This window comes from Cloeon dipterum, chromosome X, assembly GCF_949628265.1.
Source record: "Cloeon dipterum chromosome X, ieCloDipt1.1, whole genome shotgun sequence".
NCBI lineage: Eukaryota > Metazoa > Arthropoda > Insecta > Ephemeroptera > Baetidae > Cloeon > Cloeon dipterum.
This window is the reverse complement of record NC_088790.1, coordinates 14,992,194-15,006,974: the sequence shown is the minus strand read 5'-3', so window position 1 is coordinate 15,006,974 and position 14,781 is coordinate 14,992,194. Positions and strand designations below refer to the sequence as shown.

General features: G+C 37.1%; 3 protein-coding genes across 5 annotated transcripts; 2 read left to right on the top strand and 1 right to left on the bottom strand.

Annotated features, from left to right (window-relative positions):
- Positions 1-2,937, top strand: LOC135946014 (myb/SANT-like DNA-binding domain-containing protein 4). The gene is made up of 3 exons (XM_065494007.1): positions 1-194; positions 1,740-2,241; positions 2,593-2,937. Exons 2-3 carry the CDS (start codon positions 1,747-1,749, stop codon positions 2,935-2,937), a joined length of 840 nt encoding a protein of 279 aa, XP_065350079.1. The 5' UTR covers positions 1-194; positions 1,740-1,746.
- Positions 2,448-11,355, bottom strand: LOC135946012 (ATP-dependent DNA helicase DDX11). 2 transcript variants are annotated; one of them, XM_065494004.1, is made up of 16 exons: positions 11,157-11,355; positions 10,637-10,894; positions 10,231-10,380; positions 10,007-10,173; positions 9,793-9,951; positions 9,245-9,458; positions 8,853-8,976; positions 8,349-8,476; positions 8,176-8,296; positions 7,052-7,458; positions 6,799-6,948; positions 6,622-6,745; positions 6,383-6,519; positions 6,101-6,328; positions 5,724-5,767; positions 2,448-2,850 (listed from the first exon to the last, which is right to left on the bottom strand). In XM_065494004.1, exons 1-15 carry the CDS (start codon positions 11,283-11,285, stop codon positions 5,735-5,737), a joined length of 2,529 nt encoding a protein of 842 aa, XP_065350076.1. In that variant the 5' UTR covers positions 11,286-11,355; the 3' UTR covers positions 2,448-2,850; positions 5,724-5,734. The 2 variants fall into 2 exon arrangements, with proteins under 2 accessions (XP_065350076.1, XP_065350075.1); XM_065494003.1 differs by having other exon boundaries at positions 2,448-5,767.
- Positions 3,617-5,727, top strand: LOC135946013 (THUMP domain-containing protein 2-like). Of its 2 annotated transcripts, none has more exons than XM_065494006.1 (4): positions 3,617-3,717; positions 3,779-3,947; positions 4,463-4,800; positions 5,256-5,727. In XM_065494006.1, the coding sequence occupies exons 1-4, from the start codon at positions 3,683-3,685 to the stop codon at positions 5,725-5,727; spliced, it is 1,014 nt and encodes a 337-aa protein (XP_065350078.1). In that variant the 5' UTR covers positions 3,617-3,682. The 2 variants fall into 2 exon arrangements, with proteins under 2 accessions (XP_065350078.1, XP_065350077.1); XM_065494005.1 differs by having other exon boundaries at positions 3,779-4,043.
- Positions 11,356-14,781: the final 3,426 nt, after the last annotated feature.

The following is a 14,781-nucleotide window of genomic DNA, read 5'->3' as shown; positions in this document are numbered from 1 at the left end:
GGGAAATGTGCAAGCTCTCTGCTTCTTCTCACAAAAGGGCTACAGCAGACGCGCGGCGATATAAAAATTGATCCATTAGCATTAGCCGTGTGCCTGGAATTAGGTAACATAGTGCATCCCCGTCGCCGCCGGATCGTCGTGTGTCTTGTGTGCAGCATCAACGCGGCCCAGCCTAGCCACGCTCGCTGGCACAGGTGAGTGCGAGAGCAGTTCCCAACGCCACGACCATTGCGTTTAATGTCACGCGCCCGCCGCAATTAGCGCCCCCGGACGCCGCAGTCCCGGGCCACTTTTCGCGCCTCATTCACAATTCAAATATTTCGGCATAATCACAATAATAATAAATGATTATTTAGTTTCCGGGTAGTGCTGGCAAACATGATTATTATTTGATATTTACACAAAAATATTAAAATGGAGTTAGCTGAATCAGTTTTTATGAATAAAATTTGAATTTAAAAATGGTACTATAAGAATTTAGAGCTCTAACCTGTTTTCAAGATACAGGATAAGAACTTTGTCAGGGCAAAAAATCTGATGCTTTGTATAAAATGCAGTCAAAAAATAAAATTAATCGAGCATACAAACTATTATTTAATTTGTATATTTATGCATTAAAATTTAATTTTTTTTTATTTGCCCTGTTCAGTGCTGACACTGAGTGAGCTTCTGTTTGAAATACCTGACCTGTTCTAATATAAACACAGCGTTTTTCTCAACCATTTTATGGAAATGTTTTGCAATTTTATCTCGTCTTTTTAGCAAATTACTAAAAATTTGCAAGCGTTGAAAGCTCACGGCTCGATTATTTTTAATTAAGGCAATGAAGTTATTTTTTAATTATTATGACCATGGAAAATAATTGTATAATTTTTACATTATACAATTTAATCAAATTCACCCCAATTGTTCCTTTTTTTTTGCTCTTTTTATCCCTGTTCGAGGACCGGGAAGGGTGCGCACTGCACTAGCACGAATGCTGAAACACGGGTCCCAATAACACCGCGAACGGATAACATGTCATTTTCAACGAATAAGATAACTTTATTGTATTGGAAATCTCTGCACCGCCGGCATTCAGTTCACTTTTTACATTATTTTTATACTTTGTAATTTTTTATTGATTCCAATTTGATTCTTTACCGATGACAATTCTTGTAATTAATATGTATAGTGATATAATAGCTGAGCTAATCAGCTAAATATGACGTTAAGTATCCCCTCAATTTCTAAGTTGTTCGTCAGCCACGGACATTAATTTAGCCGGCCTTCTTTTCGCGCCCTTCTTTCATCCTGCGTAACAAAGTCGGTCGGCCTATCTTGGGTTACTTTCGAACCCGTTTACCCCTTGGTCAGCTCTTACTTAATTACATTTCTTATAACATAAATATTACATAAAAGGCAGTTGATTTAAAATTAACAACCCTGGGAATAATACAACCAAACAGGATAACAGGAAACAGGTAAAATTATCCTAAACCGGTTTTTGTTGATTTTGCCATTTAGTCAGTTTTCCGGCTTCTCATGTAGGACGCAGGATGCTTAATTTAAATTGGAAGGGTTGAATGTCTGATTGGAATTTTTAATAGAATAAAATTTATATCGTCCATTGAAAAATATAGTTTATTTTCCTATTTTAACATCTAAATTAATTTTATTATGTGAGCTTAGTTGTCCACCTTATTGTCAAACCCTGATTGGACAAAAAATGAAATTACCAAATCTTTTTCGGATTACAGACTTTTGATGCTGAACACCCAACTGTCGATTAGCAGAGGCCATCAGCAGCAGCCGGGGGCGGCGAGCAATGGCGGGCGCGGCGTGCCGTTCCGCAGACAACGCAAGTCCAACTTCAGCAGCGCCGAGGTGGAGATCCTAGTGCGCGAGGTGGCTGCTCGGCGGGACGTGCTCTTCGGCGGCAGGGGCCGCACGTCCATGAGCAACCTGTCCAAGAGCTCGGACAAGATGTCCAAGTGGAACGAAATCGCGGCCGCCGTCAACGGGGCCGACTGCGGCGAGAAGCGCACAGTGCGCGAGGTACGCAAGAAGTGGGAAAACGTGGTCAGTTCATTCCGCAGGAAGATCAGACACCCCAACCTGTTGACATCGCTGATCGGAACTGGACGCTGCCCAGCCGACGAGGCCCTCGCCTGCGCTAACGCCTACTGCGGCCTCCAACCCCCACCGACGCCCGCCAACCTTATCATCCATCAGCAGCACCAGCAACATGAGGAGGAAGAGGTGCACACAAATTTTATAGCTCACAAAAAACGTCTTTTGTACACTTTCCTTGAGTTTTGAGCATAATCCACAATCTATCAAAAAAATTTGCTGTAATATTTATTCTTTTTGGTTTTATCCTTAAAATGCAATTATAATATTATTTTCTTGTGTTAAGTGTTTTTTAAGGGGTAAAATGATGTTTTTTAAATATATATTTCAGAATATTGCTGCATGAAAGTATTTGAGATGTTTAATGAAATGGGAGTATTTTAGCGTCCCAAAAATAAATGAAACAATAAATACAATTCAATTTCTTCTTTCCCCAAATAAAACGTCTTCTTTAATACCTTCTTCTGAAATTCAATTCAGGACGAAATCTACGAGACCGACCCTGACGAGTTGTTCCTCCAACCAGAGGTGCAGATCAGAGAGGGCGCCGACGCCGTTCCCGTCGACTTCAGCGACGGAAAAGGAGCCGGAAGAGTGGAGGATGACTGCCTTCTCCTGCCTAAGGTGGAGGCCAGTGTGGAGGACGAGCAGCCCAAGGACGAGAGTCTAGACATGCGCGAGATCCAGATGCAGAAGCTGCAAGTGATGCGCGAGCTGCTCGAGGTGGAGTACAAGAGACTGAAAGTGGAGCGAAAGAGATTCAAGTTGGAGAGGATGCGATTTGAGTTCGAGACTCGCAGGATGGGCGCCTGGAACCAAGACTAAAAAACGCACAGACTCAGAAAATTATCTTATTATGAATAGCTGATATATTAAAATATACACATAGCAGAGATTCAACTCTAAAATCGGAAATGACTTTTATTCAAATCCTGAAATTCCAAATATTTAATCGTGACACAAATTTCAAAACAATTTTCATTTTTTAAGACATTCGCGTTTCTAAAGATTTTGAACTGACTACCAAGTCATGGAGCTTCATTGTGGAAAGAACAATATATAGACTATTTTAAATATTACTTAGTTAATTTTCAAAAATTTCAATAATATTTTTAATTCATTCGTAGCAGAGGAAGTTTCATTAGCTCTCATAATATATTATTTATATATTTACATAATTTTTTTTGCTTTAACGGTGAAAATATTAAAAATAATTTTGGTGAGCCAAATTTGCAGGAAAGTTTAAGTCATTCTCAAACTATAAAAATGAGCATCCAATCAATTTGTCAAATCATACATAGTTACAATTAATAAACCATTTTTAACCCAAAATTTAAAAAAATGAAATGAAATATTTATTTTGATTTTTTATTCCTTGTCGAATAGGATAATTTTTTGCTTGAAAAATATATAGTTTTTCACACCTGCCTTTTCTATTTATAATTTTTTAAATAAAAAATTTTCATTTCAATCGGTCTGCGAAATAATTGGTAGCCCTGCAGACTCTAGCTGTTTGTAAACAAACGCACAAGGGGTTGCGGTTTCCACCAGTTCCTATCAGCACAAAGAGATGACTGACCACGATACACTGACACAGCCACAGGAGTGAGAACAAAACACAAAATTGGGGACCATAAAAATTTAATTGCTCATTTACAATTTTCAGGGGTGACTTTGTCAGCCTCTACTGCACGCTGGGACGAGGAATGGACCCCTTTGTCAAGGCAGAGCTCTTACAAGTGGAGCAAATTAAAATTTTGAAAGCGATCGAGGGGAAAATATTTTTCGAAACGCCGACCAGCAGTGCGAATATTCGGCCGACAACCGCAGAAAGGGTGCTTGTGCTCATTTATCACAACAAACAGCAAATCGAGCCAAACACGCCAGCCCCTCTTGCCTTTACACAATTGCAAAAAATGCTAACAAACGGAGTAATAATTGCCGAATGGGCGTATTTTATTTTTTATGAATAATATATTTAGAAAATTAGAAAAAGGACTTAACCCTTAACTTGAGTTAAATTCAAAATTGAGTCAAGAGAAGTTGTTTGTTAAAAATTTGTTCGTTCAAGTTGATATTTCTAGGTAGTACATATACTAGTTTTCTTTTATTTATTGATGCTGATTCCATTCATTTTTTAAATTTAGCATTATTAGGTTTTTTAAGTTTCATTTTGGTGAAAGGTTTGAACCAAGGCATTACATTTTCTTTCTTTTGACCACATAAAAAGTCGATAATGAATGGGAAAATATACCACTATTTCCAATATTTCATTTGCTCAAAAGTGATAAAATTAAATTTACCAGATGACTTAAAATTTAATCATAACTGAATCAAATTTTTGCGGTAGGTTCCCTGGGAGAGAAGCGTAAGATACTGGAGGCTTCTTAAGGACGAGGAGTCGGAAGAAAAAGTGTTAGCCAGACTGAACGTAAAAGTCAGCGGCGGCAAAAGAAAAATTTTTAAACCAGAAAGACTGGCAGGCAGCCTGAGCAAGTGTCTGCGGCTGAGCGTGCAATCCCTGGAGTTTGTCGCGAGGGGCGCTCAAGTGAGCATCGACGTGCACGTTTCAGACGCTTTTGTGACTGTCGGAATGGCCTTAACTAGCGGGACACTGCAGTTTGGACTCAGGAGCACCACGGCCAGTGCGATGGCCATGTGTCTCACCCTCAGTCATGACAACCTCAGGTACAAACGATTTAATAAGACAGATGCAATGAAAATAATTTGAGTAGAAAAATAATGCTTTCAATGACGAACACAAAGATTAAAATTTAACTTTCAAGGAATGAAAAAATAATTTTTGTCCCTAGGAACTGCAGAGATTTTAATTTAGCTGATTGGGAGATTTTTTTACTACCACAATATTCTAAAAATATAGGGTGTTCACGCTTTTTGTTTTTTGATGATATTTAACTGAATAGTATTATTTTTAGTTTCAAAATTAAATTTTTTTTAATATATCTGAGAAACTTGTTGAGAAATTGAATACACTTTTGTTGTAAAAAGTTAAGCTTCCAGTATTAAAAAAGATTGGTTCTTATCACTTACGGCTTTTTGTAATAATTTCAAAACATCAGTATTCAAATATTTTAAAATGTAAAATTCAGCAACAAAAAGTTAAGAAATTATAACCCTCTCAGGTTCTTTGAACGACCACTGAGCACCGGAGAAGTTATTTTAGACCCGATGTGCGGAAAGGGAAGCATACCAAACGCAAAGTGCCTCTTAAGGACTGTGAAAATCGGAGTTGACAACGATCCAGCGCAGCTTGCAGTGGCCAAGGTTTCTAATAATACTTTACTTCTGCTCGCTGACGCGACTAAATTGCCTTTGAGGCGTGATTTGGTGGACCACATACTGTGCGATTTGCCCTTTGGCTTGAAATACAGCAAAGACGGCTTTAGAACCCTCATCCCCGACGTTATGAGTGAGATTGTGCGCGTTTTGAAGCCTGGTCGTCGAGCCATTTTGCTCTTTGCAAGAAGCGAGAGACAATTTTTAAAGGAATGTGCCGAAAATTGCGGACTCAAGTTGATGAGGACGTTTGAGATAATGCTTGGTGTGTTGGAAGCAGAAATATTTGTATTTTTAAAGAACAATGAACTGACCTGACAATGAGTTAACCACTTTTGCTTTTCTTCTCACCAAAGAACTGAAACAAAAAAATAATGGTAAACAATAACTCAATATTATTTGTCGAGAAGCAATTATGTGGTTTATTTGTAAGATAAGCAAATTTAAAGAATATACAAAATTTTGGACAAAATTTTCATAATATTTCTAGGTAATTTTTTAAATACACTCTTTAAATTATTTCAAATCATGATAATTATGGTAAATTTTTAAGGATGAAAATTTAAAAATTAGATAATTTTATTGACTTTAAGACTTGAAATGTGATATCCCATTGTGTTTTGTAAGTTTTACTGTGACAATAATCAGGAAATTTAATAAAATTTTCAATGAAATAATAAAAATGAAGTACCTTTCTCAGTGCGCTGAATGCTGAGCCAAAGTTTTTACAAATGGTCAGGTTGTTTTCAATCCAGCCGGGCAGAGCAGATTTGACATGCTGCGCCTCATATCTCCTATCGAGTAGAATCATGGCTGCGTAGTCATTGCGGTGTCGAATGGCCCTTCCAATGCACTGATTAACCGCTTTCATGCACAAGTTGTTGTAATATTCAGAGCCAGGATCTTTGCCTAAAGACACCTGGGCACAAAACAAAATAAGATTATTATTCTAAAAGCAGCAACTGGGTGTTACCGATTTGAATTTGGTCCTCTGGTACTCCATTTTGGCTTGAAGCTCTGCTGACTTGCTGTTTGGATAAGGTAAACCAACTACTACCACACAACGGCCAAGCTCATCAGAGAAATTGATGCCTTCACTTAGTCGACCACCTGGAGATAAACAAGACATTTAATAATTAAACAGATTATTTAATGAAATCTATCACAAAAAGAATATTATGATTCAAATTACATTTTTAGGGCTTTTCTTACCAACAACCGAGAGAAGGATGGCACCATTCCTAAACGCTGCTGTTTCTGCCGATGGCTTGCAGTAAAACGCGTACTCTTTCAACACTCGCTCAACCTGTGAGCTCGCATCTGGCTCTTTAAAAAGCTGGAGTTGAAATACAAATAAGATCTAGTTTTTGAGAAATCCAATTTACTCACCTTCTTTTGCTTCTCAATCGACTTGTCAAGGCCCTCCTCCTTCCAAACTTTGAACACCTGGTCCAGGTATTTATTTGAAGGGAAAAACACAACCATTCCATTCGGCACAATTGCGGAGATATTCGACAACGTGCGGCCCAACGCTTTTATCTGCCAAGCACAACTGATTAATTAATTTCAACCGCACTATTTTTCACACTGGAAATCCTTTCTTGTATATTTGAGTTTTATTTGAAATTAAAATAAATCTCACCATGTCACGATTGGATCTACACTCGAAGGAGAAGTCGAAAGTGCACGGGCTGGGAGCACTGCTGAGCACCATTGGTAGGATATTCTCTGCTGGAACGACGTGGCCGAACGAGTGCTCAACAATTCTGTCAGAGTCGTTGAAAAGTTCATGCCGCACGTCCCAGGTGGGCTTCATGGTTCCTCCAGCCAACACGACAGCGCGAGCCTCACCAATCACGTCTGCAAACATGCTGCCTGGGTTGAGCAGCAGGAACTTGATAGAGCCTTGTCGGCTGACGACGCGGCCTGACTCAGTCCGACACGTCAACTTCTTCAATAAACCAAGTACTTGAAGGATTGGGTTGATGCCCACTCCGCTCTCCAATATTGTTGGTTTAGCTGCCACCGCTTCCAAAATTGCTGGAGAAGCTGAGAATTTCAAAATGGAATCTATCATCAATTTGTCGAAAAAAATCTTTGTTTGACATAAAATAATGATACATAAATCATGTTGACTGGAACAAGATGCAGAATATTCAATGACCAATAGAGAGGCGCTTAATATAACAGATTATTAATATTTTGAACACTTTTGTTTGAAATTTATGCAAAAGCATAAGACACATTTTTCATTTTTTGGGCTTCAAACCATTATTTAAAAGCAACAAATTAATGGAATTAGTTTTGAGTTCAACGATATATTTTGAGATACAAAAATTGATTTTCTGTCTTTTTAATAAAGAAAAACTAATATCAGAAACACAATTTGGATTTGATTGCAAATATTTATACGTAAATGTATCTCTATGATACAAGAATTAAGCAATGAAACTGTCACAAAAATGATTAGCATTATAAGCTTTTTTAAATTTTATCATTTCAGTCGTTTGACCGACGAAGATTTTTTTCTATTTTTCTGTGTTTGAAAATAATGAATTTTGATTGATAAGTAGAATCCTGAAAAATCTTGATCTAACCAGCAGATTCCCAAGAGTCCTTATACGAGATGACCGTTTTTATAGAAAATTCCTTAAGAAAGGTCAAGTAAATGTGAATGGTTATGATGGCTAGGTCAAAATTTTAAATAAAAGTTAACTAGTATTAAATAACACTATTTTCAAAAATAAACGCCAAAATATCACAGACCTTTGCTTTGGTTCAGTTTGCTCAGGAAACCCTGCAAGCCAGTTGTGGGTGCTGGGGCACTTGTAGCAGCTGTGCTGGAAAACTCTAGCGTTGGATTGAAGCGAATAGTGAATCCGTTGAGCTGTTTTAACATTAATTTAACACAAAATAAGGCAAAAAATATTTTAAACCACCTTTTGAGCCAGTCTTGACCTTTCAGCAAAGCTCACAAGTTCCATCAAATTGAAATCAATCAGTTCTGATTTATCCAAAAATTCATCCATTGTGAAAGCCAACTCAGCTTCCCCCTTGGATTTGTCACCTGCAAATTAGTTAAATTTTTAAAAAATATTTAAGTTCGCGAAAAGTGGTGGCGCGCTTCTGTAATTGTGCTACAGGAAAGCTGAGTCGAGAAGAGCTGGCATCATTTTTGGGTATGCCCGCACATTCACAATTATGGTCAAACTTCAGGCCACAAAAAATATAAAAATTTGTTAAATCCTTCAAAAATATTAACAAACTTAGCCGAAAGCAGGCATAAACAAAGTGGCCATAAAATCACAGAGAAGGGCTGAGAAGAACAAGGGATTCTAAAGTCTAAAGACCTTGCTTGATCGGAGTTAACCATTCTGGGCTGTGGACATGCCAAAGCATGTCCAATTTTCGCCCAATTGGGAGAAATAAACAGCCAAAATTACCTATCACAGAGAGGAGACGGCCCAGAACTTGCAGAAGCTGCCGAACCTTGAGCAAATTGGCAGGACTCAGCTTGCTTTTGTATTTCTCAAGGTACTGAGTAAGCTGAGATTGGGCACATTTTACCTGAAATTGTAAAATCCATTTTATAACAAAAGGTTCGACTGAAATTTTAATTACTTTTAAATTTTACCATAAAGAATTTTTCAATGGCCACACAGAGTCATTTTTTAAGTCCAGAAACGCTGCAATTTTTTTTAGAAAATTCATGTTATCCTCTGAGCGTTTAACCTGATATTTTCAGTAATTTGTTTAGGATTTTAGCAAAATTTCATTGAATATCTATCGTTTGGAAAACCAGACGGAGAGTCAGAACTTATTTTTGACACCTTACCTGAGTGAAGGAAACTTCCACAGAGTGAATGCTGCTTTCCGTTTCCAGCAAATTGTGAGCCTCGTCAATGATAACCACATTTCCTTTGAGATCAATGCCATATGCCTCTCGAGATTCTTTCAGAAGGAGAATGTTGTACGGGGCAACGACCACTTGCGCGTCATCCACACTTGCTTTTGCACTGTAGTAAGGGCAAGCTCCCTCTTTCTTGCCCCTGAAATAAGGACAATTTTAACTTTTGATGAAATCACTGATATTTCCAAAGATTGTTGGATGAGAATGGAATGCACCACTCAAGTAATGATTTTCTTATCAAAATATAGAAACAAAGACTTAAATTGACCAAAATTTAAGGAAAAACGGAAAAATTATAGCTCTATCAGTCGAATTGCATATTGTTTTGAGCGAGCATTATTTGGCCAGTAAATGATATTTCTTTGTAATTGAAAAATTATTTTCAACCTAAAACAAAATTGTATTTAAAACACAAACATAACTTCTTATTATGAAATGTAAATAAATTGCCCTTAGAAAATAATTCCACCTACAGTTTCACCAGATCTTCAACGTCAAGCACCTCTGTCATAGCAGTCATGTGAAGAGATTCAAGCCCGCTGGCGTTGCACCCAAATGGACAATGCTCTCGCTTTTGCTTTTTTCCTGGCGTGGGACCAGAAGGTGGTTTATTCTGCCGCAGTTGTAAGCACCTATGAATTCCATAGAGATGAATATTGCGAAATACTTCAAAAAACTTTGAAATACTTTTCATTTATCAAATTGTTGCTCTTTAGACTGAGCACATCCTCATTGACGCAGTAATTTTGTCTTGAGCCCAGGGTGATCACTCGCAGGTCTTTTGCGTACGGACTCTTTTTAATTTCAGAAACAAACTGAGCCAGCTGAGAATGCGTCCTGCTGCAGTAAAAAATCTGGAAATGTACTTGATCTTTAGGGATTACCTTTTAATACAATGAATTGTAATTTACTTTGGGTAAGCGGGATTTTTCTTCACGCTCATCTTCTTTTTCTTCATGCAAAGGAACGTCCCCGTCAAGAAGAAGCAATTCCAAGTCCGACACATCAACTTCAGGGTTTGTTGAAATTGTTTTTGCTCGATGCCTGATTTCAGCATATTCCTAAGGATAACAACGGAAATTTTTAGTAATTCTACAACAAAACGGGGGTCACTGCCATTTCAAGTAAATTTTCTAACTTGTAGAAAAACTACTATTATTTATTAATATTGCACCAAAAAAAATCAGAAATGGAAAATTACCTCTGAGCTTTTGACCTGCACTTTCTGTGTAATTTATCGTGGATTTTAGAAAACATATCGATGATGTTTTATCCTTTGAAAAATCAATTGATTGAAATTGAGCCCTGCAAGTTCACCTTGGCTTTTTTCAGCTTGCTCTGGTACAGGCTAATTTCATGTAGCTGCTCCCTGATGTCTTTCAAAGCCTTTTTCGCAGCATCAGCCTCTTGCTTCTTCTCTATCAACTTTGATTGAGCGTTGAACCAGTCGCCATCGGCACTACTTGAACTTTCTTCCGACTGCAAACTCGACAAAGATTCCAAACGTTCTAGTTCTCTAGCTTCAAAATCTTTCAGCCAAGCGACAGCTCCGCAGATGAGACTCATTGACTTCCCCTATTCAAAAACAATAGCGCATTTTATTACGAATCAAATTGAACTGATTATACCGGGAGTCTAAATATGCAAATTAAAAATTTGGATTCCTAATTAATATCATGCATACATAGATATAATACACACAATCATAATTATGAACCGAAATTATCAAAATATATTTTGTCAAATACATACATGCATAAGGTACGTATATTATTATAAAATGATGCGTTACTATTTAAATAATTGATAATTAATTAATGCATTTCGCAAAACTTACTGTTCCAGTTGGACTCTCCATGATGGCGAGAGATCCGCTTTCTAGCGCAGAATACAAACTTTTCATGAATTCAGACTGAATAGTATAGGGTGTGAACGGGAAAGGGAACTCTGATCTTTCTGAATCCATTGTACTGGCACAAATCAAGTAAAAGCTCTCCTCATTGATGAAATAAAACAATAAATATTTTCTCTCTCGTTGTGACCAGTTGTTGTTATGGTTTTTACAGCATGTTGTTTGTTTTGAGCCGAAACATGTGCTTCCCTCTGCTGTGACCAGCTGTGACACGATTGGCTGAAAGAACTCTGTTGCTATAGCAACAAAATGATAGCAACCAATCAGAGTGAATCATAGTCTCCTGTGCTTTTAAATGGCACAGGAGCGAAAGATTAAGATTATAAATATAATATAATTATGTATTATAATAAATGTATATTTTTTATTTATTTTACATACATAATCATTTATATTCTATTGATTTACTTTTAGGAAATTGATTAAGAATTCCAAAATATCTGTGGAAATTGGTGCATTAAATTTAAATATTTCTGCGCTCTATAGTCTTAGAAAGAATGATAGAGTCTGGAAATATGTTCTGGTTAAAGCAGACGGTGGACGGTGTCAGACGGTACAGTGCAAGGTGTCTATTGTATGCTACTGCGCTAGTGCGCTGTCAGTGTTATCCATGCTGTAGCGCCGCGTCTGGCAATGCCACAAATTTTTCCTGGGCCAATTCTTGGGCCACTCAACGATACAGATCATGTTCAACTTAAATGCCACTGCAATCTCTTAAATGATATCTGATTCCCACCATAGGAAGCGTCGTTCGTTCTTCACTCTCAAATATTATAATGTGACGCATTTTACATGGAAGCGGTTCAGGCGATTTTTTTTATTTATTAAGACGGTTATTGCTGTTGTTAAAATCATAAACACCCAATAGGATTTTGTCACTGATTGTGAGCTGTTCGCTGCATAGTCTGCATTACATCAAAATGGTTCGTATTACGTATTATTTGCATATTGTTTTTCTTTTGTTGATTTTATTATCGTTTTTGATGATTTTACATCAATGTCAGCTATCCTATAAAATTCAAAACGACTAATATTATTTGTACATATATACAAACATATTCAATGAGACTTTAACAGGAAATTTTCGACTAATTTGGATTATCCAGTAAATGGCCTCCAGAAATCTAGCGATTTTTTACTTGACAAGAAATTTAATTTACATATTACCCCTATAACTGTTACTTATCAAACCTATTTTCGGAGCTGCTGACTGTTTTTTTATTCGGACATAGAAAAAGGGACACCATTAGAAAAGGGTGTTTAAGTAATTATTTATTAACGCTTATTTTCCTTATTTTGCTTTGACGAAAAATCAACTAAGCTTTAAATAGAGCAGAGGAAAGCATTTGACTCACTCATGTATTATCAAAATTATGCATCACCATCTGACATGATATTGATTGCCTTTAGCTGATATAGAGGAAAAAGGGTAAGCACACACACTTCTGTTATCTCTGCCATATCACGGCATTTTTCATATCAACTTGCTTTCATTGCGCAATCTGTAAACCTAATCCAATCTACACTTAGTGGCGTGTGCGTTTTTTAAAAATAATTTAATACCAAAAGAAATATAGTTTAAATTTAAATAAAATTTTCTTATCTTTTGAGAGATGCTTATACACTGAAAAATATAACCAAAGCTTACTTTAAAAATAATTTTCTCGATTTAAACCAACAAAGTTGTACCATGAACTCTGAAGAACATTCGAAATTAAACCGTCTGAATTTTTGCTGATATCAGCAAATTTGAAAAATAGAAGCTATTAAACAAGAAAAATCTAGAAACTAATGATGAAAACTTGTCTGCGTTGTAAACGAGTTTAAAATATCAAAAGCTTGTTTCCGCATACATATTTTCCTTGGCTCCTTGCTCTTGTCAAACTGTTGCCTTTTTATTAAAAAAGTCCAGATGGCAAGTACAAAATTAATTAGCATAAGAAAATATTTCACAGAGCAAAAACTTAATACTATTTTGACCAAAAAATGAGAGCTAAATACTGCAGCCCTAATTAAAGGGATATTATTTCTATAAATGCAAAGTTCTGTTTTTTTATGTTATCGACGAGAGGCTTTTGCCATGTTATCTACATCTGGTGGTGAGATTACGGCCCGTTCTCATCGAGTGCGCCACCCTTAAAACCTATATTTTTTATGGGCTTTGAATATTTATGCGGATTAAAATCGGTGCGTGTGGCCATGTGCTCTTTCGTCCCTCGTGTGTGTGTGCGAGTGTGGAGAGCAATTAAAGCGGGCGGCGCGGATTAAATTGCTGGCTCGTTTATTCGCGGAGTGGTCGTTTTTATAAATAAAATAATAAAGCGCCGCCGCGCTTGTCAATACACTCGATGGTGCTTTTGCGCCTCCGCATTTCCACGCAATTCTCTGAGGTTTTTTTAATAAGCCGCTCAAAACAAAGCATTGAGTGAGTTATTTGTCCTCTGGAAAACATCGATCTGGTTCGTTTTACACTTCTATGCTGGGGTTTGCTAAAATATTGGAGCCCTCTGCGCGTAATGCCTGCTCTCAAAGAGGAAAAAACGGAAATAAAAGACGTGCACAAAAAGGAAATAAAGACGGAAATAGGACCATAATTCTATGGCAGAGCAAAAGGGCATGGGCGTAATGCACTCTCTAGTTTTCTCTCACATATGATTGGAAGTGAAATGGCATCTGACACCAACAATAAAATCTCGCCTTTAGTACGGCTTTTACCAATAATACGAAATATTTTATTGTTCCTCCTTTGGGAAAAGGAAAGATTCGGAAACCCAAAGAAACTCAAAGGGCTGGCCAAACAAGTTTTATCGATTATTTTTTATTTTGTTTAATATTTATGTATCCTTCTCTATAGGAAATTATCAAAGCAACGGTAAATGTTTGTTTGGAACCTTTTAGTGACCTTAACCTCTAACCTATGAAGTGCATCATCCTGATCAAGTTATCAGGCGTTTAAAAATACCATTTTTTTTTCTAATAATCAAATTTGCGTTTTCCCTCGCTCACAACAGAAGTGAGTCGCTGAAAATTTTATCTTCAATGAAAATCAAGTGAAAATCGTAAACTTTAAACAGTTTGAACCCTTTTAAAAATGGCAATTTTATGTATTGTTACCAACCAACCTCCACCATATTTAAATTAAATCCGAAGACTCGTGCCAAGAGGTGGTCCAATCCTTTGCGTTGCATTGAGTAGCATCCCTTACTTAGTATAGTGGTCAATCTAGTTCAGGACATGCTATTCAGCTCTATACACTGAGCTTTCAAATTAAATCCAACCAACGCTAATCCTATAGATACAAATTATTAGTCTTCTGTCACTGCCAATACCCAAATGGTCCAAAATGGTCACAATGCGGAATTTCCTCGCAGCAATTTGAGATTATCGAGCGGTGTGGGCAGTTGGCTCTCTTGCGTGCGAAATGGTGTGCAACACGCATATTTACTTGTCAAGTGTGCGGCTAATATAATTTGACCGATGGCACACCTATTGATTAATTTAGGCCGGGCAGCCTCTCATTTGAGCCGCGATTTATAATTCATCGGTGAGC